Below are 27,021 nucleotides of genomic sequence, written 5' to 3' on the forward strand. Positions count from 1 at the left end.
GGAGGTGGTCAGGCTGTGGCGATGGGTAGTTGGAAGGCCAGTGCCAGGCTCTCTCAAGTGCTGCATCCTGAAGTGAAGAGCCACGCGGCAGAGTCAGGAAGCCAGGCATATGCCTCCCTTGAGAGCAGTGACCTGGAGCCCAGTGGGGAGAGAGGGTCAGTAAGCTATCATGAAACGGAGGTAGATATCCAGGTCCTCATCCAGGAACCAGGCCACCACCTCAGCCTCAACATCCCTCATAAAAAAACCATGATGCTAGCCAGATTGAAGCAGAAGGCTAGGTCCAATAGGTGGTCACGAAGAGCTGTTGTGTCTGATGTCTTGTCATCTTCTTGCTGGGTCATATCCACAGTCTGCCACATCTCACCCACTGAGGAGGCCACAAAGTGCTCTTCAAAGTACTCTTGATCCTGGTCTGGAATAGCAGAGAGGGGAAGGCACTGAAGATGCTGATCCTAACCTGCCCCACCCTGACCCCAACCTGTGCCAGAAATGGGACAAAGTTAAGAGAATCTGGGAAGAGGTTAGGGCCTGGGGCTTTAGCCCAGTTGTGCAGACCCTGTCCTTGACCAAGGAGTTGATGCTCCATCTAGAGGTCTCTTCCCATCTGTGTTCAACCGCAGCACACACACCCCATTTCCACCTCAAACTGTCTCCTCCAAATTGCTTTACACCATTCAGAGACAGAGGGACTGCCTTAGAGAAGGACAGAGACCAGAGACTCTTCCCAGACAAATGCATCTGTGCCCACACACACACAAGACACATGCACTTTTGGCTAGCCCGTTGTGCACCCCTGTATATGGCCCTGGTCAAGAACACTGCTCTAAACCTTTTACCCGACCCTTCCACACTACAATAATAGGGGACTGGAGTCCACTCTCCCACAACCTGAACCTATCTCAGGTTTCATTCCAGCCTGACAAGTAGTGGGGGACTAACTCCAAAGAGACCTGATCCTTAGCTCCAGACACCATCCTCTCTCCTCTACCTACCTGTAGAGGGTATCTCCTCATTCTGACTCTTCTCGTTGGGGTCCAAGTTGCCTTTCTGAGGCTTCACCCCCTTGACCCGCAGCAGCAGCAGGATGGTGGCCAGGAATGCTGCCCTGCAGAGCTGGGAGCCCAGGGAATTCATGGGCCTGCCCATCAGCTGCTTTTGGCCTTCCCTACTCCCCAGTTCCCAGCCAGCTCCCCCACCTCCCTCCCCTGTCCCTGTCCCAGCCCTTACCACTTCCCAGCACCGTTTTCTTCCCTTCCCTTCCATAGGACCTCTGACTTCATGAGCTTTGTGACATCACAGCCATGGGCCTGCCCCTCATTCAGGTCATTAGAGAGTTCCATTGCCAAGCAAGAGAGTAGTGAGTAGCCAGCAGCAGATAGCACAAGCTTCTAGGATGATCATAGCGGGTCATCCTGTGGAAAGCAACCAAATGACTGAAGAGTTTGCAAAGTACTTTCACTTCCATTTTGTCATGAGATCCTCATAACAAGTGGGACTCAAAGTCATAGGATCATCATACCCATTATACAGATGAGGAAACCGAGGTTCACAAAAGACATGACTCTTGCCCTTAGCATCGCCCAGACAATAGGGGCAGAGCAGGACCCTTGGCCACCTTTTTTCATTCTAGGCATCACCTCTTCCTCTCTTCCATGTGGCCTTTCTCCAAGGAAAGTGGCTTATGGAGGCTGAGGCCCAGAGAAGATGTGATAATATTGAATCCTGAAGTCCCGGGCCATACATGAAACTCAAGACCATCAAACATGAGGGAGGTGGAGAGGCACAGATGGAGGGGGAGGAAAGTGTACATGATGGGTGTGTGTGTATATGAGACACAGAACAGGGTGTCTACCCAAGCAGAAACCATTCCTTCACTCCTAACCTTCCCCTAGACTTTCTTCTCCCTGAGTCTTTGCCCTCTTGTACTGGTAGACTTAAACTCCCCTTCTCTAGTTTTATAGCCTCTTATATAATTCTCAGACACAAAGAAAAAGTTGTTAGAGGCTCATTCTCTAAACTCCTTGCTCGATGGAAGTAGAGTCTTTAGAGAAGAACCAGTGTGGCAGAGAGGTGAGGATCCCACATAACAGATCTCAAGGAACCTGCCTCAGTGCCCCAGGCCCGCCATGCCCATGAACCTGGTGAGCACAGACATGTTGGCGGTAATGGGCTGTGGATAAATACTTCCTGGAGCAGAGATGGTTGGGATGGGGTAGGGTGGGGTGGGGTGAGCTTGGGAGTTAAGATGAAGACCTGCTTGGACAACCAGAAATCAGGGAAGGCCATGAGCTACATGAGGGGTCCTGGGGCAGGTGGGAGGAGATTGTGGGCACACCTGAGCTATCACAATCAGCTCACGCCACTCCTGAGGCCCATGCATCCCATACCTGAGTGAACCACCAAAGGCATGGGCTGAGCCATGTGCAGAAACATGTGCCCTTTCTGGAAAAGAGAACTACAGACCTGGGAGTGTGAGACTCTTTCCCACAGATGGACCCCACCTTCCTGCTGATCCAGGCCAGGCGACTTGGTGAATGGGGAGCGCTACAGGAGGTCACTTGATGGTGGGGGAAGAAAGACTCAAGGAAGCAAGTGACCCTGCTCACCCCTACCTTGCACTCGTTGACCTTCAGGTACAGGAAACAATGCTTGGGTGGAAAAAAAAAGTCACTAATCTGGTTACTTTGCAGGGAGGAGCCTCTTGGTTCCCAGCAAAAAGAGAAGCCAATTCAGGCTCTGTGCGTTTTGATGGGGAGGGCAGCTGCGGGTGGGGCAGGCTGGTGTGGAAAGAACTGGGTTGTACTGACCACCACTCCTCTAATTTCCTTACCACCCACCAGCCCCATTCCTTGGCTGAAAGAGATAAGTCCTGCAGGAATTTAATTGTTTTTATTACAGAAGTATCTAAAAAGTAGGAAAAGCTAAAAGGGCTAATAACTTGACCATTCAGTGAAAATCACTATTAGTGTTTTAAAGTGTATTATTTAAATCCTTTCCCTACATGGTTGTGCGGATGTGGAGTGGAAGAGTATTTCCTAGAAAATAGAATCCAGGTATGATTCCTTTTCCTCCTCCTTATCACATCAGAACATGAGGTCTGACTGCTTTGGGGACAAGGGGCTCTGGGACCTAACAGTGTAATGAGGGGCTCTTGGGCCATCATTGAGTCTCCCGAGACTGCAGGGAAGCTGTGACCTGAGGGAGAGGGGCCCTAGGTGTTTATGTCCACAGACGGCTGAGGGAGCATGAGGAAGAAGGAGGGAGAAGTAGGGCTGTGGTGGGGGATATGACAAGGGCAGAGGAATGAAGGGAGGAAGCCAGAGACAATCAGGGAACTCCCCGAAGATTAGGCAGTAGACTTGACCCCCACACAGTCAAAAATCCCAGTGCAATTTTGGATTTCCCCAAACTTAACTACTAATAGCCTAATACTGACTGCAAGCCTTACCAAAAACATGAACTGTCAACTAACACATATTTTGTATGCTATATGTATTATATATTGCATTTTTATAGTAAAGTACACTAGAGAAAATTGTTAAGAAAGTCATATGGAAGAAAAATATGTTTACAGTATTGTAGTGTCTTTATCAAAAACTATTCACATAGAAGTGGCCCCATGCAGTGGGCCTGGGCAAGTGAGAGGGTGGAGACCCAGAGGTGGGGACCCATTCCCCAGGCCCGCCTCTTCTCCCCCCCCAGACCCAAGGACAGAGCCCTTGATGGCAAGCCCCCCTGCACCTGCTCTGTGCGGCTGTGACTGGGCCAGCCCCTCCCCACCCCCACGGCCTCCAGGATTAGCTTTATGGGCTGAGTGGTGCCTCGGCAGGCAGGTGCTCCTTTCTCTGCCAGCCCCCTGCTTATCAGCGCATCTACAACCCCCACCTCAACCTTATCTCGCCGTCCATCTCCTTAGACTGGAAGTCCCAAGGCTTCAGAGGCCATTACCATCCCACACTGCTCCAGCCCCCAGCAAAACAGAAAACTGCCCTACAAGGTGACCGCCTCCCGGTCCTGACTGGCCCCTCCCCACTCCCTAGGTGGGAGTGTGCTTCCTCCTGTCTCCAGCACCTCTTCCTTTTCTTATTTGTCTTCCTTTCAACTCTCCTCTAAGGGTCGTTTTGTCCAGCTGTCAATCTTACACTAAAAGAAGCGGGGTCCCCTGCTCCTAAAGACCCCCAAGGGGGAGGTTCCCAGCCCATGTCCACCCAAATCTCCCACATCTGTACAGGCAGAAGGCTTCCAAGAAACAATAAGTTGTGGCAGGTGATTTGGAGCTAAATTTCCAACTTTAAAGCCAGTTCTAGTTTTGCTATTAGCCATGGGCCATCACCCTCCCTCTCTGTGCTCTGTCTCCTCATTAGAATATAAAGAGAGCCCCCAACCTATCCCCATGTACCTCCTTGGCCTCCTGAATAACTCCAATTTGACAACATGCATTTATAATCAGAAGAGAAGTAGAACCCATCCTATCAGAAAACAACACAAAGAGGATATCTGCTTTCAGTCCTCTTGCCTACTCATTCCTGGGGAGAGTCCCAAGATTTCTCCATCCACCACCGTGGCTCAGCTCTTATGGTTCTACCTCTGGGCCCTACTCTGACTAGGTAGAAGCTGTGAGGGAACAAAGTAGGGTAGCCAGAAGTCTCTGGGAGGCTGGCTGTAGGGTTGAGGACAGAAACAACCACAACACAGAGAAGCAGCACCTTAGGGCTTGGAGCCTCTCTGGGCAAGGAGAACCAACCATCCCTGAGCTTTTCCGATCATGCTTTAAGGGACTCCATGAGACAGCACAATAATTAACCCAATTCTACAGATTAGAAAACTGAGGCCCAGAAAGCTGGCCTAATTGATCTGAATTCAAACCAGGACCTGACTGATTGCTGAGCTGGAAGGCTTCACTTTCCTACTGTCCTGTATCCCACTAAGCGCTCACCTTGCTTGTGGGGCCCACCTTCTGGGCTCCATCCTTGCTTCCCCTCTATTTCCTACTGCCTCACCTTCCCTCACTTTTCCCCTGTCTCAGCTTCAGCCCCAGCCCACTGCCAGGAATGGAATTTCCTCCCTTCACCCCTCCCAGCTCTTGGGTTCTGTGCCCCAGGGGCTCTGGAGAAAGAGCTCCTCCTCCTCCAGGTGAAGCTGCTTTCTCCTGACAAGGCCCCCTGAGTACCCTCAGTGCATGCAGGCGTGCGCATGTGTACACACGCGCACACACACACACACACCCCACCCACAAGCAGCATGCTGCATACACAAGTCACGCTGGAGATACTCTCTCTCTGTCCCAACCCCAAACAGACTCCGCCTCCTCCTCAGTTAAGGAGTCCCAGACTGGCTCCTTTTACCACATTCCCTAACCTGCCAGTGCCTGAAAGGAGAAGATATGGGGGCTCCTCCACCTAAGACAGAGGGACCCTGGGTCCAACTCCAGAAACTTCTGGCCTCCTGGCTGGTCAGAGAGCCGGACTGGGATCAGCATGTGGACGAGGCCCACATGCTGCAACAGAAGAGGTAGGCTGCCTTAGTCATGCTGCCTCCCACCCCTCCCCAACCTCAGGGTCCTCTGATCCACTGGGGTGTATCTACCCCTTCGAGCAACCTGGAATGCAATGCCAGGCACTGGGCTGTACCCAGCCCACTCGTTACAAACCCCAGCTGCCTCTTTTCGTGGGCAGGGCGGGAGGAGACTCAACGTAGGTTCCAAGCCAGGGACAAAATGACACCACAGTTCGAACCTGCCTGCCTGTTGGTGGATGGGTGCGGGGGACAGAAAGGGACCGGACCAAAAAAGACCGACTGGGGAGGTAGGAAGGTGCAGGCTGATAGAGAACAAGTTACTGGGGGGAGGCATGAGATCCTACAGGTTGGGGAAGACTTGTCCCCTGGAGAAAGAGAGGAATTCCCATTAGTATGAATGAAAGTTGACTGTGTGTGAGGGGAGGAGAGCTCTGTTTTGCATTACATCTGGAGCTGACCAACTGATAAGGGAAACTCAAGCTTATCTACCTTTTATTGAGGAGTCTACCGTGTCCAGGCCATATCCCGAGGACACAGAGATTGAATGAGGCCTGTACCTGCTCCTGGGACGCCTTCAGGTCAGGTGGGGCTGGTACACCTGGGGACAGATCATTTCATGGACAAGTGGCCAGGGCCGGGACCCATCCTGCAGGTGGGCCTCTGTCTCAGACATTTGGGGAACTGGTCGCCAATCAGAGCTGCCTAGGGGTTCAGTGAGCTGACAGTAGCAGGTCTGTGGTCTGGCTAGGGCTGGCTTCATGTGCGGGCGGTCTCTCCAGTGTCAGTGGCACAGGACCCCTTGATTTAATGAGCTGCTGTTGTCAACTCGAAATGCTTCATTTTTGAAATAGGAGTCCTGCATTTTCATTTGGCCCTGGGCCTCACAAATTGTGCAGCTGGCCCTGGGGACAGTCTCAGCCCGCATTTGGGAAAGGCTCTCTGCTTGCTCACCAACCCCCACCCCAGCCCCTGGGAGGGAACTTTGGCCTCCCCACCTCCCTCCAAACTTCTGGGTGAGAGTAGGGCGGTCTTGGAGAGAGAGCTGCGTACTCCTCCCCTCTGCAGATGGTGGTGGGCTAGGGGCCTGGCTGCTAGGGCTGTGTGTGCTGCCCCCAGAAGAAGAGGTGAACTCTGGAACCCTAGCCCTGGTTGCCCTGAGCTGGGCGGACTCCCACTGGGTGAGATGGGAGAGGGGCTGGCCCGTACTCTGCTGGTCCCTCCTGAGAGTACTTTTCTAACTGACAGACTTGAGCTCTACCTTAAGATAAAAAGCTTCTTCTTTAAGTAAAAATGTTCTTCCTCTGGCTCACAGGGCAATGGGATGTGAGGATCTGGGGGCTTGGGGATATCATGGGAAGCACTGGTCAGTCTGTTTGTCTGCCTTTCATCTCTCCGTCATGACCCTCACCTGCCTTATGTTCAGCTTGGGAGCCCACATGTGCTTGCCCAGCAGGATGGGCTTCAGTTTTATCTCTCGTTTGGTTCTTCGAGGCAGGGGAGGAACAAAGATTAATTGACAAGAGGCACCTTAGGTTGGATATCTCCACAGGCTTCTGTTCCCAGAGAAGCCTGAGGCTATGCTCCTCCTCCGTCAGGAATGGTATAAAACACAGAAGGACTAGACAGTCTGCACCCCTCTCCAGATCTCGCCCTCCTCACCGACAGCAGGGATATGTATGTCAGCGGCCCAGAGGGGTATTTGGAATTTTGGCAGCTTGTAAATTTCCCAAGTCCCAACAACTGGCCCATCTTGGCCTCTCTGCCCCTCTGGTCTCTCAAAGTTCCCCTTGCCCAAGGAGAGCCAGTTCAGCAGGCCTGGGAGCAGGGGTGAAAATATTTACTCAGTCTAGATGGATTCAGACAGTCCAGGCCTGATGGCTTCCTATCAGTGTCACTAGGGCTGCCTGCTCAGCTGCTCAGGACTTCTGCCCCCCCACAGACTTTTCCACCCACCTAAGGCTTGAGTAACATCCCCCTCCCTCTACACCCCCCCGCCCTGGGAAAAGCTGGCAATGATGCAACCACAGGGGGAGCCCGGAGCCAGGCTCATCCCAGTCTGACCCTCAGCTAGACCCCAGCAAATAACTCTTTCCAGCGTGTCACTGCACACCTTGTTTGACTCCTGTCCATTCCACGTAGAAAACATCTCTGATCCTCTTTCTGCTGTTGGCCTCTCTGTGATTCTGCCTCCACCTGACCCATGTTCATCTGCTCCCAGGATCCAAGAGTTTCCTCTGCTCCAGGCAGCCAAGGAAAATGACCTGTGTGTCCTGAAGAAGCTTCTGCTGGACCGAAACTGTGACTTCCGGCAGAGAGGTGGGATGTGGCTTGGGGTGACAGGAGGAGGGCCAGAAGCGCCTGCCTGCCTGACCCCCAGATGTTGAGGAGGTCTGCAGGGGGTGGTGGAGAGTACCTCCAGCTGGAGCCCCTTCCTCGAGAGGCCCCAGCAGTCCCTAACACCCCATCTTACTCTGCCGCAGGAGCCCTGGGGGAGACAGCCCTTCATATAGCCGCACTCTATGACAATCTCGAAGCCGCCATGGTGCTGGTAGAGGCTGCCCCGGAGCTGGTCAAGGAGCCCACCTTGTGTGAGCCATTTGTAGGTGAGGAGCCACATAGTAATTCAAGTTGGAGACAGGACGGGAGGCGCCAATGTCACCTCTTAACCTGGGCCTCTGAAGGAGGGGCAGGGAAGGAAAGACAGAGGGTTTAGGAGGGTTGCTCTTGAGTTGGAAGGAATGTAGAAGTCCTGGTCTTGGCCTTTAGCATCCGTGACTTTCTTCAGCCATTCCTTATTTCCTTTCAACGCCTCTCATGTTCCCTGAAGGACAAAACTCTGTTTCTTTTTCTCATAGCAACATTAGAGTGGTCATATGTACACCCTACCCACAATAATCAAGAGGTGAGGACAGTGAGGTAGACAGCCTATGGGACTAATCAACTGCAGTCCCAGGCACCATGGTGAGCCAAGGACAGAAATCTATGCCAGGACCTGTCAGAGACCTCCTGTCTGCCAGTGGGATGCTGTGTCCCTGCAGGATCCTGGGGACAGACCCCATGACTGAGAGCTCTCTCTGGCCAGGTCAGACTGCACTGCACATAGCCATCGTGAACCAGAATGTGAACTTGGTGCGAACCCTGCTTGCCCATGGGGCCAGCGTCTCTGCAAGAGCGACAGGCACAGCTTTCCGCCGCAGCCCCCGCAACCTCATCTACTTTGGTGGGAGCAGGGCCAGAGCTGGGAGGAAAGGGGTATGGGGAGGTGGGCAAGAGCCAAGGGATGGGGGCTGAGGAGGGCTCCAACCCTGGGGAAAGCTGGAAGGGGTCAGGCTTAGAGGGCTTAAGGCCAGAACCAGTTCTCCCCATGGCGCTTGCTCCATCCCTGCCTCTGGTTCTGCTGACAGATGTCACCAAGCCCAGAGCTCAGATGTGGGGGGAAGGAGGCAGTCGCTCAGGGACACTGCCCATCCCATCAGGCACTCATGCCATGGAGCCCTCTGTGTCCACAGGGGAGCACCCTTTGTCTTTTGCTGCCTGCGTGGGCAGTGAGGAGATCGTGCGGCTGCTCATTGAGCATGGAGCTGACATCCGGGCCCAGGACTCCCTGGGTAAGAGCTGGGATGAGGAGGGGAGCTGGGATGCTGGGGGCTGTGAGGGCAGGGACCTGGACAGCCCCCAGGCCTGTCTCGGGGTGAGCAGGGGGACAGCAGGGCCTTCAGTGCAATGGCCATGCGACACCTGTGTCCCCCGCAGGAAACACCGTGTTGCACATCCTCATCCTCCAGCCCAATAAGACCTTTGCCTGCCAAATGTACAACCTGCTGCTGTCCTACGATGGGCGCAGGGACCACCTGCAGTCCCTGGACCTCGTGCCCAATCACCAGGGCCTCACCCCCTTCAAGCTGGCCGGCGTGGAGGGCAACACTGTGGTGAGGGACGCTCCCTGGACCCTGTGGCCTCCTTCTAAAGACCCTTCCTCCCAAGCCCCCCACAGGGCGCAGTCCCTTACTCCCAACTCCGTGGCTAAATGCTCGGCCCCAGGCTTCCCTGATCTGGAGCTTGGAGAAGGGCACTCTAGAATATCTGCTCTGGCGACCCCAAGTGCTGTTCCCTTGGCCTGTCCTCTTCTTTGTGATCTTGAGAGGGTTGGTGGGAAAGAGGGAGAAGCAGAAACCAAAGGAGATTCACGCAGCAGAGGCATGGGGCTCGCGGACTGCCCGTTAGTGGCCAGGAGCCCGCCGCAGCCCTCTGGGAGGTGTGGTTCCCGTGGCCGCTCCTCACGCTGACCCTCTGACTCACTGCCGTGTCCCCCCAGATGTTCCAGCACCTTATGCAGAAGCGGAAGCACATCCAGTGGACGTACGGGCCGCTGACCTCCACTCTCTATGACCTCACGGAGATCGACTCCTGGGGGGAGGATGTGTCCTTTCTGGAGCTCGTGGTTTCCTCCAGGAAGCGAGAGGTATGGATGCCACTGTGGACCTGGGGCTGTCAAATATCCAAGCAAAGCCTGTCCGTTTCCTTAGATCCTGAGCTCCAGATACTTCCCTGCCTTTTAATAGTTGGGCATGAGAACAGAACCGTGGGGCCTTTGGGAGAAAAGTCCAGTCTGACTGCATTTTCCCTCTGCCCATCTCCAGCCCGTCTGCTTATGTTTGTCATACTATTGTTTTAATTGAGGACCTCTCCAAATGGAAGTCACTTCCTATCATTCATTCTACATTGAGCACCTTCTGAGTCCCAGCTGCTGTAGAAGGAACTGAGACTACAGAAATAAATCTCAGTTCCTGTTAGTCTGCTACTCAAATTCCGGTCACTGTCCTTAGTAACTGCAGTGGGTACCACTTATGCCATTAGAGGGGTCTGGATTATGCACAGTGGCAGCAAAATGGATGTCAAGTAACTTGTCCTGGATGGGCCACAGAAGATGTCACAGAGGAAGGGCTTGAGCTGAGTCTTCAACGGGGAGTTTCAAATCACCAGAAAGGTGAAGAAAAAGAAAGCTTTCCAGGGAGGGGGAAACAGCAGTAGTACTCAGATAGGACTGAATTGAGTTAATAGGTGGGAAAGGAAAATTTGTCGAAGACTCTCGTAGAGGGGAGAAGATGCTTCAAGCCCTCAGGAACATCCAAAATGGACAAGATATAATTTCTGTTGTTCATCTGTGATACGACAATCCTAAGAACCCTTCTAGGACTGTAAATCTTGGATAGTTGTTAGTAGTGACAGATAGAAGAAAACCTGAAAGGCCTATTTGTGTGATTTTGCTTGCAGAATATTCCTGGAAACAAATAAACTTCAAGCAGGATTTTTTAGGATTTAGAACCCCAATCTCTTAGTGGTGCCTGGGTGGCTCAGTCGGTTAAGCATCTGGCTTTGGCTCAAGTCATGATCCCAGGGTCCTGAGATCAAGCCCCTCATTGGGCTTTCTGCTCAGCAGGGAGTCTGTTTCTCCATCTGCCTCTGCCTGCCACTCCTCTACTTATGCTCTCGCTCTCTCTCTCTCTCTCTCTCGCTATGTCAAATAAATAAGTAAGTAAGAAAATAAATTAAAAAAATAACCCCAATCCCTCTGCATGAACGGTGCCAACAGAAATCCCAGGTCCCCAGTTTCAGCGAGCTCTGTGTTCTCCAAGTTTTATTCTTGCCTTGATCAACTACTTTGCCCTTCCCTCAAAATTCCGAGCCCCGTTTACATCCCTCCCAGCTCTCTCCTTTAGCTCCACCAGAAGCCCAGAATCCCACATTATAGCAAAAACAGGCTCTCTGGCTGGAGCTGCTTCCACTTCCTGCCCTGAGCTGCCAAACATGTCAGAAAATACCCACTTCCTCTTCTTCCCTCCAGGTTCAGTGGAAAAGAATTCTTTTTGCTAATGGTTAATTCCTCCAGCTCTGCTTTGAATTAGACTTTTCTTACTTTCTCAGATGCCTTATCCCTTCTGTCCCTCTCTCTCATTTGTGCTTAACCTCTTACCATGTACTTACATCAGAGTCCCAGCCCACCCTGGGGGCTTAGATTATTGCCACATCCAACTCCTGTGCCTTTATTGCACCTCTCTGGTCCACAACACTTCCAGAGTAAATGTGACTGCTTCCTTGCTTGTGCCCCCAATGCTCCCCATTGCATTCAGAAAGATCATTCAAACTCCTGACTATGGCATTCACAATGTGCAATGGTCTGTCTCTTATCCGTGTCACCCCTTATAACTCCTGCCTGCCACTCCCTATGGGTCCTCTCATGTCCCCAGACACCCCCAGCTTTCATTGCAGATGACCTCTCTCACCTCCCTGCCTTGGTAACTGTTGCTACTTCATGGAAGGATCTTCTCAAGCTCCCCCTTCTTCATTCCACTAAGTACTACTCATCCCTCAAAATTCATTGGTGCTCCAATGCCTTGTTTTACTTCTATGATAGTTCCCCTGCAGCACTCACATGAGGCTCAGCATAAAGTGGACATTTTCTAGTTGTCTGAAAATGAAATGGCTGGCTAACCGAATGAAAGATGATAGCGCAGTTAGAGCCTGGCCCTCTGGGACCCGGTGGGAAATCCTGCCTGCCTCACTGGGCTGGCCACCCCCATCTGTACTCTGCTTCCATGCCAGGCTCGCCAGATCCTGGAGCAGACCCCGGTGAAGCAGCTGGTGAGCTTCAAGTGGAAGAAATACGGGCGGCGGTACTTCTACACTCTGGGTGCCTTGTACACCCTGTATATGATCTGCTTCACCACCTGCTGCATCTACCGTCCCCTCAAGTTCCGCATGGGCAACCGCACAGACCCCCGGGATAATACCGTCCTCCAGCAGAAACTACTGCAGGTGATGCCTCTTTGAAGGGGATGGAAGGGAGTGGTAGCAGGGGATGCTGGTGCTGGAGAGCAGAGGGGAACCTGGGAAAGGCACTACGCACTGGGCTCCAGCAGCTGCAGGCTCCTGATCTCCCAGACACAAATTAGGCATGAGATAGGAGACCAAAAAGGTGACCCAATAAGCAAAAGCGCACTTGTCCAAGGAGCCGTAGTTTTTCTCACTAACCCTGAAAGAACACTTGGTATTACGAGCACCATACATTTGTCAGCTTCTTAAAATTTGCACAGCCTGTTGTTCTAAAAGGAGGAAAACTGTGCTCCAGATACATTTCTGAGTCAATTTCTGGTGTGCGAGGGCAACACAGACATCCCCCCTGGCCTACGTTCTCTTCCGTATGCTGTCAATATAAGGGTGTTGACAGTAATGTGTTCTCTGTCTGACCACCTGCCTGATCTGCTGAAGGAGGGTGCCCGGATTAAGTAGCAGGTTGCAGTAAATAATTTTTGAGGTTCCGTTGACACCTGTGGGCTTACCATTCTGTAGTGTCCTTCAGAGACCCAGGGAGGTGAGGATGGCTCAGTAGAGGTCTAGAGGAGCTCTGAGAGTTGGCTGTTGAAGGGAGCAAACTCTCCTTCATGGGAGATAGAATGAGTAGACTCTAGTGAGTGCTCCCAAGCATATGTAGTCAGCAAGTATGGCTGTATTGCATTGGTTTCCTGTTCATGGGTAACCAAAATTGTTGTCCTGCTGACCTGAAATAGCCAAAAGCGTGTGCACATATATGGGCAGGAAGCAAAAGACAGAGGAAGAAAGAATTTTTCCGGGTAAGTAAGAGCTAGGTGACTGGAGGTTTGTGTTGTATGCAGTCTGGGCCAGCCACAGGTATGATGCAGCCTAAGCTAGGAAGAGGGATCATTTGGGTCAGAAGGAGAACATAAGCCGTTTGCCCAATCAACGAGAAAAAACTGAGTCAGGTTAGTAGGAGGCACAGAGAAGCAGCAGACTAAAGCCTCACCGAACCCCAGAGTAGGGCAAGACACTCCATCTCTCTTGCTTCTTAACCACTTCTCATGGATCCAGAGCCAGTCTCTGACTGAATCCGGTGTGCTCCCTGGAGAGGACTATCCTGAGTGTGGCGGGGCTGCCTTGTGAGAGTGCGCACCCATGAGCTGGGGAGGTTGTGTCCCATGCATCTCAAAGTGGGCATGAGGGTTGGCCCCAACATGGAACCCACAGAGGGGGAAATAAGGATTTTGAGGACATGGCCCAGTGGGGTAGGCAAGGGACTAGAAATGGGGAAAACGTATACACATGAATGAGTTGAGGGCAGCTGGGATTTCCCAACATTCTAGACCCTATTTATCAGATGTCTTGTTTTCCCGGTCCTCCTTAGTCCCAAGCTTACCTGGGGATTTTTCTGGATTTAGAATGTAGGTAGCATTCTGGCCTAAGAGTTACGTGATGCTGAACAATTGATTACTTGGAGTCTTCTCTGTGTGCCCCTTTTCTCTTTGGCACAGGACTAATCTCTTCCTTTGATCCAGATGGTCTCTAGTTAGAAGATCCCTCCCCCCTTACCACAGGACTAAGTGGAGCATAATTATAGCTGAGAACACCTCCCACTCCTCCTTTTTTTCTTTCCTCTTCGTTGCTCCCCCACTCGTATCATCTTTACCCTTTTGTCTTCCACCTAGATAATAGATTCTTTAGGCCAAATAGAAGACTCTTAACTTTCAAATGTTCCTTTCTTGGTGGGAGAGAGGGGCTCAGAGATTAGGAATGCTTCTGTAAGGGGTTCAGGTAGCGAAGACCAACAATGGAAGGTCCCTATTGTTTCGTGTTCCTCCTTGATGGGTTTCTGGTTTATCTGTGTCCTCTTACTCATTAGTAAGCCCATCTGGATAATATCAGGGACTCCTAAATTTATCACCATGGTCTGAAAGATCCTGCTTTCTCAATGTACCAGGCTTGTTAATAATAGGAAGTTCTCTCTCTCCCTCCCTCCAGCCTTCCCTCCCTCTCTCTCTCTCTCTCTCTCTCTTTTTTTTTTTTTTTTGCTTTCCATTACTTAAGAGTCTTAGAAAAATGAAAATGCACCAATAATGTCTTGATTTGATTAATGTAATTGTTGACATGTTGGTTAGTCCATGGAGCTTTATCTTAGACAAATGAATACATTACTATCCAATTATACAATAAATCTGTGCACGCAAGGCTCTCAGTCACTGACGGATTTCCCCTGTGGATCTCATGGGATCCACGAGAGCAGCCCAGCATCACCTTCTCAGGACAGTTGAAATGAGAGGAAAAACTCATCTGTCTATATGTGATGGTGCAAATGACACAGAAGCAGACAGAAATGAGGATGGAGTGAATGTCTCTGTCCAGTTTTCGAGATATCTTTGGGGGTTACTACACTCTAAGATGCTTCATTGTTCAGCTATAAAAGTTGTGCATTTTCAGAGTTTCCCAAGAACTCTATTAATTGAGTTGATTTCCTACCTCCATTCAATGTCTACTTGGTGTAGGCAGAATGACATACACTGTAATGCTAGTTCTCTTGGGTTTCCAGACGAGCAGAAGGCGCCAAGTATAGGAGTCGAGCAGCTTGGGTTTTAATCCTAATCTGAAGTAGTTGTTCGACCTTGCATAGATCCTACCTCTTACTAGATCAGTGGATTTTAACCAAGATGGGAAGATGGTAACAATATTGGTTTCTAATAAATCAGAATATGTGAAGATGTGGCCCCCCGCCAATGGTATTTTTAAGAACTCTTTGAGTGATCCTAATATTCACCTGGGGCTGAGAACTACTTACTGGCTTCTGTTTCTGAGACCTATTCATCTACAACTTTCCAGTCTTAAGTCAATCCCTCTGATCTTTTAGTTTCCTGATGTGCTGTTCAGCAAGAGGGCATTGCTCTCTCTTTGAAGTTCCTCTTTGTCTCCTAAAGACTTCTTCGATCTCTCTCCTGCCCTTTTCCCAAAAGCATTTCACTAATTTGTTCATTAAGCAAATAATCATGGAGAGCCTGTAGAGCCTGGACATTGTTGTAGGCATTAGGAATTTATCACGGTCTGAGCAAAACACACATGATCTCTGCCCTTTTGGAGTCTACAGACTGGTTGATGTTAAGTGAATGAATAGAAATTTCATCACGACCTGTGATTGTTACAATTCACATTATGGTTTCATATGACAAGAAAAAAGACAGGATATTATGAGAGTTTAAAAGAGGGGCTTAGACATGCTGAAAAGCCAGAGGCAGCTTCCCTGAGGGATATACCTAAGCTGAGAGCTGCACACCGGTTAAAGGTGCAGAGTTAGTCCTAGGCAGTAAGCATGCACCCAAAAAAACCCTGCCTTCGGAAGAACTTTGCCAACATCTGAGAACCAAAAAAAGAGCTAGAGCACAGGAGCTGGGCGGGGCGGGAGCTGCCAGATGAAGTTGTCCAGGCGGACCCTGCTCAAATCATGAAGGGCCTTGCAGGCCATCTTGAAGATTTTACTTTCTATGCCAAAGGTAATGGGAAGCTCAGAAGGATTTTAAATAGGGGAGGGACTTAACAAGACCTTTGATTTAGAAAAACGTCTCTGTTTGTAAGTTGGAGAGCAGATTTGAGGACACCAGGGTGAATGTGGGGAGAACAGTTAAGAGGCTGTTACGGTTCAGCAAGCAAGAGATAATGGTGGGTTGGCCTAGGGATGTGCTGGGGGCGGGGTTTGGCAACGCTATGGCACAATGGATTAGATCAGCAGGGAAGTGAGCGGACTGTGGCGGGAATGACTCATAGGTTTCCATTCATTTAAATGAATGACATCCTGCCATTTGCAAGGACATGGATAGAACTCGAGAGTATAATGCTAAGTGAGATAAGTCAGTTAGAGAGACAAATACCATAGGATTTCACTTACATGTGGAATTTAAGAAACAAAACAAAGGAAAGAAAAGAGACAAACAACAACAACAACAAACAAAACCCCACTCTTAACAATGGAAAACAAACACGATTATCAGGGAGAATGGGTGAAATACATGAGAGGGATACAGAGTACACTTACTTATCTCAGTGGACCCTGAGTGATGTATGGAATTGTCGAATCACTGTATTGTACTCCTGAAACTAACTTAACGCCGTATATTAACTATAGTTATTTTTTAATTTTTTAATTTTTAAAATTAAAATTAAAATTTTAAAAAGGAATAGAAAGAACACTGTCCTAAGAATAACTATGAAAGCAGCAAACAAACTGAATAATTCAGGCATCATTTATTAAATATTTGCTTTGGGCAAAAAAAAAAAAAAAAGTTGTCTTCCCGCTGTCATGGTCAGTGGGATTGATTTGTCTACACATCATTATTCCTCACAAGCTCTGAACAACCCAAAACACCGCAGCTATTTGAAAACCCAACTGATAGCCAGCTCTGCGCAACATGGTTCAGGAATCCTAAGCACCTTATTGGGGACAAGCACAGCAAATTAAAGAGGAAAAGAGATGAACAGCAATAGGGAGGCTGGTAGGTAAAAATAACATGTGCTAAGTGCTTGCTTTGTGCACTTGACATGAATTTACCAGTGCTTGTGGGAGCTGATTAAAATGCAGATTCTGACAATAAAGCTCCAGTGGGACCCAAGATCTCCAACTAGCTACAGGGGATGCTGATGTTTTGATTCCTTGGGCCACATTTTGGATGACAAAGCCTTATATCATTTAATCCACATAGATACCCTAATTACTAAGGAAAAGTATCACCATTTTAAAGATGATGAATCTGAGGTCAGGAGAGGTTAAGTACTTTGGCAAAGACACTCAGCTGGTAAGGGCAGCCCTGGGACCAGGATTTTGATCTGCTTCACTTAAGAACTTTGCCTTTAAACCACCGAGCTAGGCCATTTGTCTCTCTGGGGAGATGTGCTGGGTCCCAGTCTTCTTTCTCTGTGGTCCCATTGTGTGAGAAACTCATGTCTCCAGGCTTTGATGGCCCCCTGGGACCTGCCACATGCTCCACTTTGTCTAGCTATACCTCATCTCTCATTGTCTGGATGGGGGACACTAAGGGTTAGGGGCAGCTCTGGTTAGGAACCCCTGCACACTCTAGAGGATCAGAGTAGCCCCTCATTACGACCCAGCAGGACTTTTTCTGGGAACTTCCTTTGCAAGTTGGGGTCTTGGGGAGGAAAAGAAGGTCTAGGACTGGAAATTGAGCATTGTTTCTGCTGTCTTCCCACTTCTTCTGAGTTGCTCACGCTCTCTGCCCTTCTCCGCATGGTGCAGGTGACTCTGACTCTGCTATGCCCACCCACTCTGGGCATTTCCTTCAAGGCAGCGAGCTCAGCCAGCTGGTAAATGAGAGCAAGGTCATTAGGCTCACTTCCATGAAGTAGGAATGATCAGCCTCCTCAGGGGATTTGGTTGTTGACAACTGAAATTCCAAGCATATGATGATGTAAAGAATTCCAGTCATTAATGAGAGACATTTATTTTTAGAGGAGCGGGGTAGAGTATTTTCTCCGTGCATTATTAGCCAGGCCCTTTTGGTGACCTTGAGCTACAAATCTCAAAATCCTGGAAAAGCCCAATTCTTTGTGACCTTCTCCCCTTTTGCTTCCAGATGGGTTTCCCCAGTCCCTCTTCCTGATTCCATCTTTATCTCCCTTCTGCAACTCTCAGATCATGCTCAGCTTGCACCTGCCTGCTTACCCCATCCTCTCCCTCCTTCCTTCTTTCAAACAAATAGATCATCCTCTACAAGGTGCGCTGTGCATTGTGGCTGAAAAGGAGTGAGATGCTCCTGCTCTTAGGGAGCTCTGAGATTACAGGTGAGGCATGGAGTACCCTGATAATTATAGTGTGCTGGGTAAGGTCTGTAAGCAGAGTGGTGCCGGGTGCCTAGGGGAGAACCCCCGAGCTGGGGTGGAGCAACAGGAGAGGAGCCCTAGGAGGAATGCTATCACCTGACTTTTAAGGCTTAAGGTGAGCCAGGAACTATGATGAAGGAGGGCATTTTAAGAAGAGGGCATAGTCCACAAAAAGGCCTGGATTAACACCCAAGAACCCCAATAGTTCAGTGTGGCTAGAGCATCACACAGAACATGGGGACACAGAGGAGGAACCAGATCAGCAAGGGTTCTGTACATCACGACGTATGGTAGTACAGATCTTATTTTTTTCTAAATTCACACCTCCCGGTGGCACTTCTAATTAAAAGAATATAGGCACATGATTTAAAAATCAAAGGGCAGGCATAATGAAGAGCATGGGGGCCGGCCCCTCCTGACATATGTCTTATTCCATGAAGGCAACCAGGTTTTACCTCTTAAAGCTTTTCATTCCTGTTGTTATCGCCACCCTGCTGAACAATATGCTTCTGTCTTTATTCATTAATTCAATTTAGACATTATCAATGGGATTTCTGCTATGATAAAGACCTTAGAGCGCCCTCCATTCACATCTTCCCTCCATTTCTTTTTTAAAAGAATTTATTTATTTATTTATTTATCTCTCTATCTATCTGAGAGAGAGATTGAGAGAGAGAAAGAGAGAGAGCATACAAGCAAGGAGAGGGGCAGAGGGAAAGAGAATCTCCCGCAGACTCCCTACTCAGCGCAGAGCCCAACGTCGGGCTTGAGCCCACAGCCCTGGGATCATGATCTTAGCCCACACCAAGAGTTAATGCTTCACTGACTGAGTGACCCCAGCACCCCTCTCCCTTTCACTTCTATTCTGAAGACTTAAGGCAACAAGGAAATGTAGTGAACAGGGATGCCATGTCATGACATTTGCATTTTAGAAAGACCAGTCCAGAAGCATGGTGGGGAGTGGGCCAAATGAGGGAAATGGCTTCATGGTAAACCAGATGACAGATGCCACGGGTTTGCATTAAGGGAGAAGTGCTGTGAATTGAGGGAAAGGGTAGTGTTTGAGAGAGAACTGGGAGACTGAATGAACAGGGCCTCAAGAATGAGTGTGTCTTCTACTTCACTTTGTCAAACATGACCTGATCCCAAAACCATTTTATGAAGACCACAAATCCCGAAAGCTGTGGATCAGCTTCTCAATATAGACAGAAAATCTTTTTTTAAAAAATTAACACATAATGTATTATTTGTTTCCAGGGTACAGGTCTGTGAATCATCATTCTTACACAATTCACAACACTCACCATAGCACATACCCTCCCCAATGTCCATCACCCAGCCATCTTATCTCTCCTGCTGCCCTCCCCTCCAGGAACCCTCAGCTTGTTTCCTGAGATTAAGAGTCTCTATTGGCTTGTCTCCCTCCCTGGTCCCATCTTGTTTCATTTTTCCCTCCCTTCCTCCATGAACCCCTGCCCTGCCTCTGAAATTCCTTATATCAGAGAGATCATATAATTGTCTTTTTCCGATTGACTTATTTCACTTAACATAATACCCTCTAGTTCCATCCATGGTGTTGCAAATGGCAAGATTTCAACTTTTTTATGGCTGCATAATATTCCACTGTGTATGTGTGTGCGTGTGTGTGTGTGTGTATCACTTCTTCTTTATCCATTCATCTGTTGATGGACATCTAGGTTCTTTCCATAGTTTGGCTATTGTGGACATTGCTGCTATAAACATTCAGGTGCATGTGCCCCTTCGGATCACTACATTTGTATCTTTTTTTTAAAGATTTTATTTATTTATTTGTTAGAGAGAGAGAGAGATCACAAGCAGGCAGAGCGGCAGGGAGAGGCAGAAAGAGAAGCAGGTTCCCCGCTGAGCAGAGAGCCTGATGCGGGACTCGATCCCAGGACCCTGGGATCATGACCTAAGCCGAAGGCAGCAGCTTAACCCACTGAGCCACCCAGGCGCCCCACTACATTTGTATCTTTACGGTAAATACCTAGCAGTGTGATTGCTGGGTCATAGGGTAGCCCTATTTTCAACTTTTTGAGGAACCTTCACACTGTTTTCCGGAGTGGCTGCACCAGCTTGCATTCCCACCGAAAATGTAGGAGGGTTCCCCTTTCTCTGCATCCTTGCCAACATCTGTCATTTCATGACTGATTAATTTTAGCCATTCTGACTGGTGTGAGGTGGTATCTCACTGTGGTTTTGATTTGTATTTCTCTGATGCCGAGTGATATTGAGCACTTTTTCATGTTAGACAGAAAATTTTGAATTCAATCTCCAGAGAATAAAATTCTCAGAAATTCAAAGGAAAGCTTATTGCCAGCTTGAGATTAAGGCTTAACTAATGGAGGTGGTTAATGAAGGGAGAATTCTTATTATCAGTTCAATAGACATCAGTAAGTCATTCATCAAAATTCAGCGCTCCTGTCCATTTTTTAAACATGAAAATCTCAACTTCGAAAAGTAATCTATTCCAAATTGAGAGTCAACCTTATACATATAAGTGTGAAACACTAGAATTCCCCCTTGAAACCAAAAGAAAAGCAAAGTGTTCTAAAAGCCCAATGGTTCCATTATTTTTTCATCTTTATTGAGGTATAACTGACTAAGAAAATTGCGTGATACCTAAGGTATACATTGCAGTAACTTGGAGTACGTGTACAATGTGAAAGAGTTCCCACCATCTAGTTCATTAACACACTCATCACCTCACATATTTATTTTTTGTTAGTTTTTGATGAGAGCAATTAAATTCTACTCTCTTAGCAAATTTGTTTAAATATTTATTTATTTATTTTAGAGAGAGAGAGAGTGCAAGCAGGAAGGGCAGAGGGAGAGAGAGAACCTCATGCAAACTCCCTGCTGAAGGCAGAGCCCCATGCAGGGCTTGATCTCATGACCCTGAGCCAAAACCAAAAGTCAGACTCTAAACTGTCTGAGCCACCCAGGCGCAATTTCAGTTGTATAATACAGTGTAGTAATCAACTGTAGTCATGTTGTATGTTAGATTCTTAAGTCTTATTCATCTTACAGCTTTAAAAGTGTATACCTTTTTACCAACTTCTCCCTATTTCTTCCACTCCACAGTCCCTGCCAACCACTTTTCTATTCTCTGTTTCTAGGATTTTGACTTTTTTTTTGGTTCCACATATAAGTGATACCACGTGCAGATTTTGTCTTTCTGTGTTGGGCTTATTTTACTTAAGATAATGCCCTTAAGATCCATCTATGTTGTCACAAATGGCAGCATTTCCTTCTTTTCTTGTGGCTGAATATTTTATTGTGTTTATGTATACCATGTTTTTTTAATCCATTCATCCATTGATGGTCACTTAGGTTGTTTCCATATCTTCGCTATTATGAATACTGCTACAATGAATATTGGAGTGCAGATATCTCTTCAAGATCCTGTTTTTATTTTTTCTGGGTGTATGCCTAGAAGTCGAATTTCTGGATCATATAGCAGTTACGTTTTTAATTTTGTGAGGAACCTCCATACTGTTTTCCATGGTGACTGTACCAATTTGCATTCCTATAGTGCATAAGAGTTCCCTTTTTCTACATCTTCACCAAATTGTTATCCCCTGTTTTTTTTTTTTTTGATGATATTCTATCAGGTGTGAGGTGATAATATCATTTTGGTTTTGATTAGCATTTCCCTGGTCATTGGTGATGTCAAGCAACTTTATATGTCTTTGGAAAAATATTTATTAAGTTCCTCTGATCAGTTTTTAATTAGATTGTTTGTTATTTTGTGCTATTGAGTTGTATGAATTGCATTATTTTTATTGCAATTTTCACACATATATAATACTTTTTACTTTCTAGAGAGAGCAACTAAAGACAAATAAAACCCCTATGTGAAGGTCTTGTGTGGTGACCTTGGACAGCAGTGAGGAAGGGGGCCCACAGGAGACTGTGGCACTGTCTGGCCTGGTTTAGGGGAGAGGACTTTGCGGACAGAGTTGTGGAGGCAGTTACTTTAGGGCAGTCAGATCCCAGGTGGAGCTGTGACAAAGCTTGGGACACCTGTTACTCACTGGTGAACTTGTGCAGAACTCCTACTTGGTTTGTTTTTGTTTTATTTGAGAGAGAGAGAATGCAGGGTTGGGGTGGGGGACAGAGGGAGAGGGAAAGAGAGAATCTCAAACAGATTCCCTGCTGAGCACAGAAGCCCCATAGTGGGGCTTGATCTCCCCATCCTGAGATCAGGACCTGAGCTAAAGCCCAAAGTTTGTCTCTTAACCATGTAATTCAGGCACCCCAGAACTCCTACTTGTAAAGGAATCTGTTAAACAAGCAGAGGAGTGGAGGTGAGGGGAAGCCCCAGAAGAAGAGTGTGGTGACCAAAACTGTCCCCAACTGTCTCCATGGGTTGGGAGTTTCACCTTTTCATCTCCTGAGGGACTAGCCGATGCCCATCTCCCACTGTCCTCTAGGGGCACTGTGATTCCCCCCAAAATGCGCAGAGCCAACTTGTGCAGTTCCTTTACTTAGTTGAGCCAAGAAAGAAAGGTTGGTGGCAGTTTTCCAGACATATTTAACCAAGATACAAACTAGTAAAAAGAATTCAAAATTTTTGTACAGACACATATTTGGCACAGATGCCGTTATTTTATTTCTATAGTTAATGTACTTATTATTTATCCTACTCACTACCTGACCTCAAAAGGAGTTGGAATGTTTTACAACTAAAGAGAGATGCTATAGGAACATGAAAATAAAGAAAAAGAACAAGGCTCATGCATTGAATATCAGGACAGAGGTGGGGGAATTCAGTTAGACCTGAGTACAAAAAACAAAAACAAAAGAGAACAGAACAAACAAGCACCCTCGGAGCCTTCTTGGAAGCAAGGCAAAAGGGAAATTGTCCATTAGATGATAACATAAAATTGACCAGTTTGTCAAGAGAATATCAATTCTTTAAACAACAACAACAAAGTCACCAAAGTCTAGCCACAGGTGGTTAGATCACATTGTTTACCAGGAACGTAGACACCAGCTCTTTTTCTGATCTTTCTTGGTCCCTTGGATTTACCTGAAACATTTCCACCCTCTGCTGGTAAGTCTGGTCCTACTCTTCCATGAAGGCTATATTCTTGGCTGCTTTGGAGCTGTCACTTTCTGAGCAACCATGGGGCTCCTGATGGTACCTTCTTTATATCATTGATCACTTCCTACCACATAGCATCTCTTCCTATTTCAAAGCTGTGCCTCTTACTGGACCGGTGAATACATTCTCCAAGCACCCTGTTGAGGGATGCTTAGAGGTTCCAGTTTATCAGCAGAGCAGAGATGATTAGCATTCCTTATGCCTAATGAGGGATAACATCCTTCCTAGCTTAGATCATCAACTTTCCCATTGGAGCCAGGGACTCTCAACTCTTTTCTTGGGTGCACCACTCAGAGAGGTGACCTTAGAGAAGGGAGTTCCTCGAAGTGTAAAGCATACCTGAATGTGTTGAAGTTATTTGTACAATTTCATGAGGGGGATTACATATATTTGAACACATTTTTCTGGTAAAAGTGTCCACAGTCTTAATGATACTCTCCAGTGGACTCATAACTCCAAAAAAAGTTAAGGATCATTATTGTAGAATTCTATCACTGTATATGTGTAATGTTGTAAGACTTTCACTGTGAAATCACTTGCACATAAGGAGGATGGTCTTCTTTTGCCTTGACCTTAGGGCTATATCTTCTATACCCACTGCTCAGGATAAGGCTAGGATAAAGGATAGGGATAAGGATAAAACTTAACTAAAGTTAAGTTTTTGACCCTTCCAAAACTAAAACCCATTCAGTATCTCTAACCCTTTTTTCTGACATTTTTTTCTGTTGCCAAATCATAATGAAACTACAATTAATACATCTATGGTGCTTTCTGGTTTATAAACTACATCCAGATACATCACCTAATATGATCTCCACAATAATACTGGAAGGTGAAGCATTCAAGTTTCCATTTTACAGATGAGAAACTTCAGACACAGAGAGATTTGGTGGCTTATTCAAGGTTTTACTAAAATTTGTTGGTTCTGGGTCCATTCTGGAATCTGAGTTCTGTGATATGTTTACAGCCTAGTCAATCTTCCAAGGACCACAGTGAGATTGGAAAAGCTGGACTTTCAGCATAGTTGAAACCATCCCAAACCACTAATACTTCTTCCTGTTGGTTTAGCTTTCTCGACTGAATGCTCTGAAATGTGATCTCAGCCACTTGGTACACACATCATAAATTACTGCTCACCATATATATTATAGTGATTCACTAGGGGATAGCTCATGTTATTAGCATGTACAACACATACTAAGCCTTGGATACATAGACTAATGCCCTGATCACAGAGTTAGCCACAATAACAAATATAATAGTGGGGGTTGGGAGGTGTGATGGTGGTAATGGGAGCTTTTCTTTATCCGAGACAGACTTCAGTTGCTTTAGACCACTTGCCCAAAAAAGATTTGACTCTTAATCCATCAAAAAGTGCTTACCCTGATCTACTCCCACAGGAGGCCTATGTGACTCAGCAGGATAAAATCCGTCTGGTGGGGGAGTTGGTGACCGTCATGGGGGCTGTGATCATCTTGCTCCTAGAGGTGAGGTATCATCAAGGTCCAAGCTGAGGCCATCCATCTGGGGTCCCAGATTGAGCAGCAGTCCACATTGTCCTTTTGTTTTACTGGCCTCTTCCTAGATCCCAGACATCTTTAGGGTTGGTGCTTCTCGATATTTTGGACAGACTATCCTCGGGGGACCATTCCATGTCATTATGTAAGTGTCCCTTCTGTTCGGTCTCCTGCCTTCCCTTTCCAGAATTGTTCCAGGTCTCCCACTTACTCTCTGGGACCTAGAGCTCAGTTGACCCTCACCTTCAGGGATTCTCTCCAGCGGGCTCATATGTGTGTTTTGGGTGTAAGGACTAAGCCTGCGGGAGTATTACCCCAAGTTTTCACCATGCTAGAGGGGACCAAGAATTTTTCCTCTCTCACTCATTGTTCTCTGTCCCCCGGCCCCCAGCATTATCTATGCCTGCATGGTGCTGGTGACCATGGTGATGCGGCTCTCCAACATGAATGGAGAGATGGTGCCCATGTCCATTGCCCTGGTGCTGGGCTGGTGCAGTGTTATGTACTTCGCTCGAGGATTCCAGATGCTTGGTCCCTTCAGCATCATGATCCAGAAGGTCAGTGCTTTCCCCAAAGCTTCCTCTGGCTTCAGCCATAGGACATTTCTAGACAGAGGGAGGAAGTCAGAGCAAACAGGAAGTAAAATACTGCTCTGAGTGAATCTGGTGGAGCTAGGGGGCCTTCAATCTAGCAGGATGGCTGCAGAGAGACAGGTGGAGAAGGGCCACTCCACCTTCCCTTCCCTTCCATTTCCTGTAGATGATTTTTGGAGACCTCATGCGTTTCTGCTGGCTAATGGCTGTGGTTATTCTGGGATTTGCCTCAGGTAAGAGCACTCTCCCCTCTTCTACTAGGTCATGGAGTCCAGTTCTTCAGAAAGTTGGCTCACTCTTGCTCAGTTCTCATTTGTACTCTGTTTTGATCATCCCCCCTACCCCAGTAGAAACTGACTAAAAAAGTACACTCATATCCATAGGATCAGGGTCACTCAGGTTGGCTTAGAAGGGAAACCATGTGCTCTGACCAGTAACGTTCATATTGACTAACTGCTCTGCAAGATCTTTAAAGAAGAGCTAGAAGAAAAGCTTTGGAGAGAAAGGGCCATTAAACAGGAAAGACTGGCCAGTTGTGGATCTCAGAAAACTATGTGGGCAAACAGAGACAGTGCAATATTCAACTCCTCTATGTTTATACTTCAGAAGAAGAAACAAAGAATTCAGTAACACAAAACATACTTTTTCTTCCTATGTGTGATCGAAGCTGAGAGAAGAAAGAATTCAAGGAGGAGGTGTCAAAAGAGATTCTAGAAAGTTTGAGAATGAGGGAGGAAAACAGAAGAAAAAAAGTTGTAAAGAGAGTTTGAGGAAAGAATGAGCTAGGTCTCAGTCTCAGCCCAAGCCACTGGTGGGGGGAGAGGGGGAGCATCAGGGTAGAGAGAGGAGCATAGTCAGAAAATAACAGCCAGTGTCTGTTGGGTGAGAGAGGTGAGGGAGGGTGAGAGTGGTGAACACGTAGGAGAAAGTTCTTAGGGAAAGGTGCTAAGAGAATGGAAGAGCAGTAAGATTGGCAACTCAAATCCAGTCTCTAACATCTACAACTAAACATCTATAAGGCAAAAGGATGTCCTAGGCAGTATTTGAAGTCATCCCCCCTCCATTCTAAAAGACCATGGCTTTTAGTACAAAGGGCACTATTCTTATCCTAAGAATTCCCATTTAACAGGGATTTCCACCAAATAGTACACTAAAAAAATATCCCAAGATCTGAGCTAGGAATGGGTAAAACTGTGGTAGTCTGCCTATTTGGAGTACTCCTTCTGTATTCCTTCTCCCTCACTCTCCACCCCATCTGCACACTTCATAAATTACTGCTCACAACATGTGTGTGTAGTTACATAGAATGCATATGTTGCGTATAGTATATGGTATCATAACTTGGTGACTACAGAACGAGGCCATGATGATGGAGTAGCTTTCTGTAGATGTCCTATACCCAGAATCTCCTAAACCATCTCTTCTCAGTTGTTGTACTTGCTTTTTGATGCTTTGTCGTAGACCCTATTTCCATTCTTGAGATCCCTTAGTTTATATTTCAGTTCCCCATACAGACAGGAGTCTTTTAAAGGTTCTAATACCATAGTACAGGATGTGCAGTATTATCCAACAGGCTACACACTGAGCAGGG

At 47.6% G+C, this 27,021-nt stretch overlaps 2 protein-coding genes across 5 annotated transcripts in view; one reads left to right on the forward strand and one right to left on the reverse strand.

Annotated features, from left to right (window-relative positions):
* Window positions 1-94: 94 nt before the first annotated feature.
* On the reverse strand, window positions 95-1,254 carry LLCFC1 (LLLL and CFNLAS motif containing 1). Its single transcript, XM_032865196.1, has 2 exons — window positions 996-1,254; window positions 95-415 (listed from the first exon to the last, which is right to left on the reverse strand). Exons 1-2 carry the CDS (start codon window positions 1,147-1,149, stop codon window positions 237-239), a joined length of 333 nt encoding a protein of 110 aa, XP_032721087.1. The 5' UTR covers window positions 1,150-1,254; the 3' UTR covers window positions 95-236.
* A 4,086-nt stretch (window positions 1,255-5,340) lies between these two features.
* The window catches only part of TRPV5 (transient receptor potential cation channel subfamily V member 5), a 27,356-nt gene continuing 5,675 nt past the window's right edge, over window positions 5,341-27,021 (forward strand). The window contains exons 1-12 of one of the 4 annotated variants that reach the window (XM_032867214.1): window positions 5,341-5,514; window positions 7,739-7,836; window positions 8,001-8,123; window positions 8,603-8,740; window positions 9,030-9,128; window positions 9,274-9,449; window positions 9,836-9,982; window positions 12,124-12,336; window positions 24,721-24,807; window positions 24,906-24,982; window positions 25,229-25,394; window positions 25,597-25,663. In XM_032867214.1, coding sequence (XP_032723105.1) covers window positions 5,387-5,514; window positions 7,739-7,836; window positions 8,001-8,123; window positions 8,603-8,740; window positions 9,030-9,128; window positions 9,274-9,449; window positions 9,836-9,982; window positions 12,124-12,336; window positions 24,721-24,807; window positions 24,906-24,982; window positions 25,229-25,394; window positions 25,597-25,663 — 1,519 coding nt within the window. In that variant the 5' untranslated portion in view covers window positions 5,341-5,386. The remainder of the gene's footprint in view (window positions 5,515-7,738; window positions 7,837-8,000; window positions 8,124-8,602; window positions 8,741-9,029; window positions 9,129-9,273; window positions 9,450-9,835; window positions 9,983-12,123; window positions 12,337-24,720; window positions 24,808-24,905; window positions 24,983-25,228; window positions 25,395-25,596; window positions 25,664-27,021) is intronic. The other 3 variants (XM_032867190.1, XM_032867206.1, XM_032867197.1) reach the window with 3 other exon arrangements.

This window comes from Lontra canadensis, unplaced genomic scaffold, assembly GCF_010015895.1.
Source record: "Lontra canadensis isolate GAN:19392208 unplaced genomic scaffold, GSC_riverotter_1.0 scaffold2, whole genome shotgun sequence".
NCBI lineage: Eukaryota > Metazoa > Chordata > Mammalia > Carnivora > Mustelidae > Lontra > Lontra canadensis.

Bases quoted from the DNA above. Each gene is read 5' to 3' on its own strand.
- LLCFC1 (XM_032865196.1), bottom strand. From the start codon at position 1,149: ATGGGCAGGCCCATGAATTCCCTGGGCTCCCAGCTCTGCAGGGCAGCA. The intron at 416-995 runs GTAGGTAGAGGA...CTGCTATTCCAG, and splicing joins TGAGGAGATACCCTCTACAG to ACCAGGATCAAGAGTACTTT.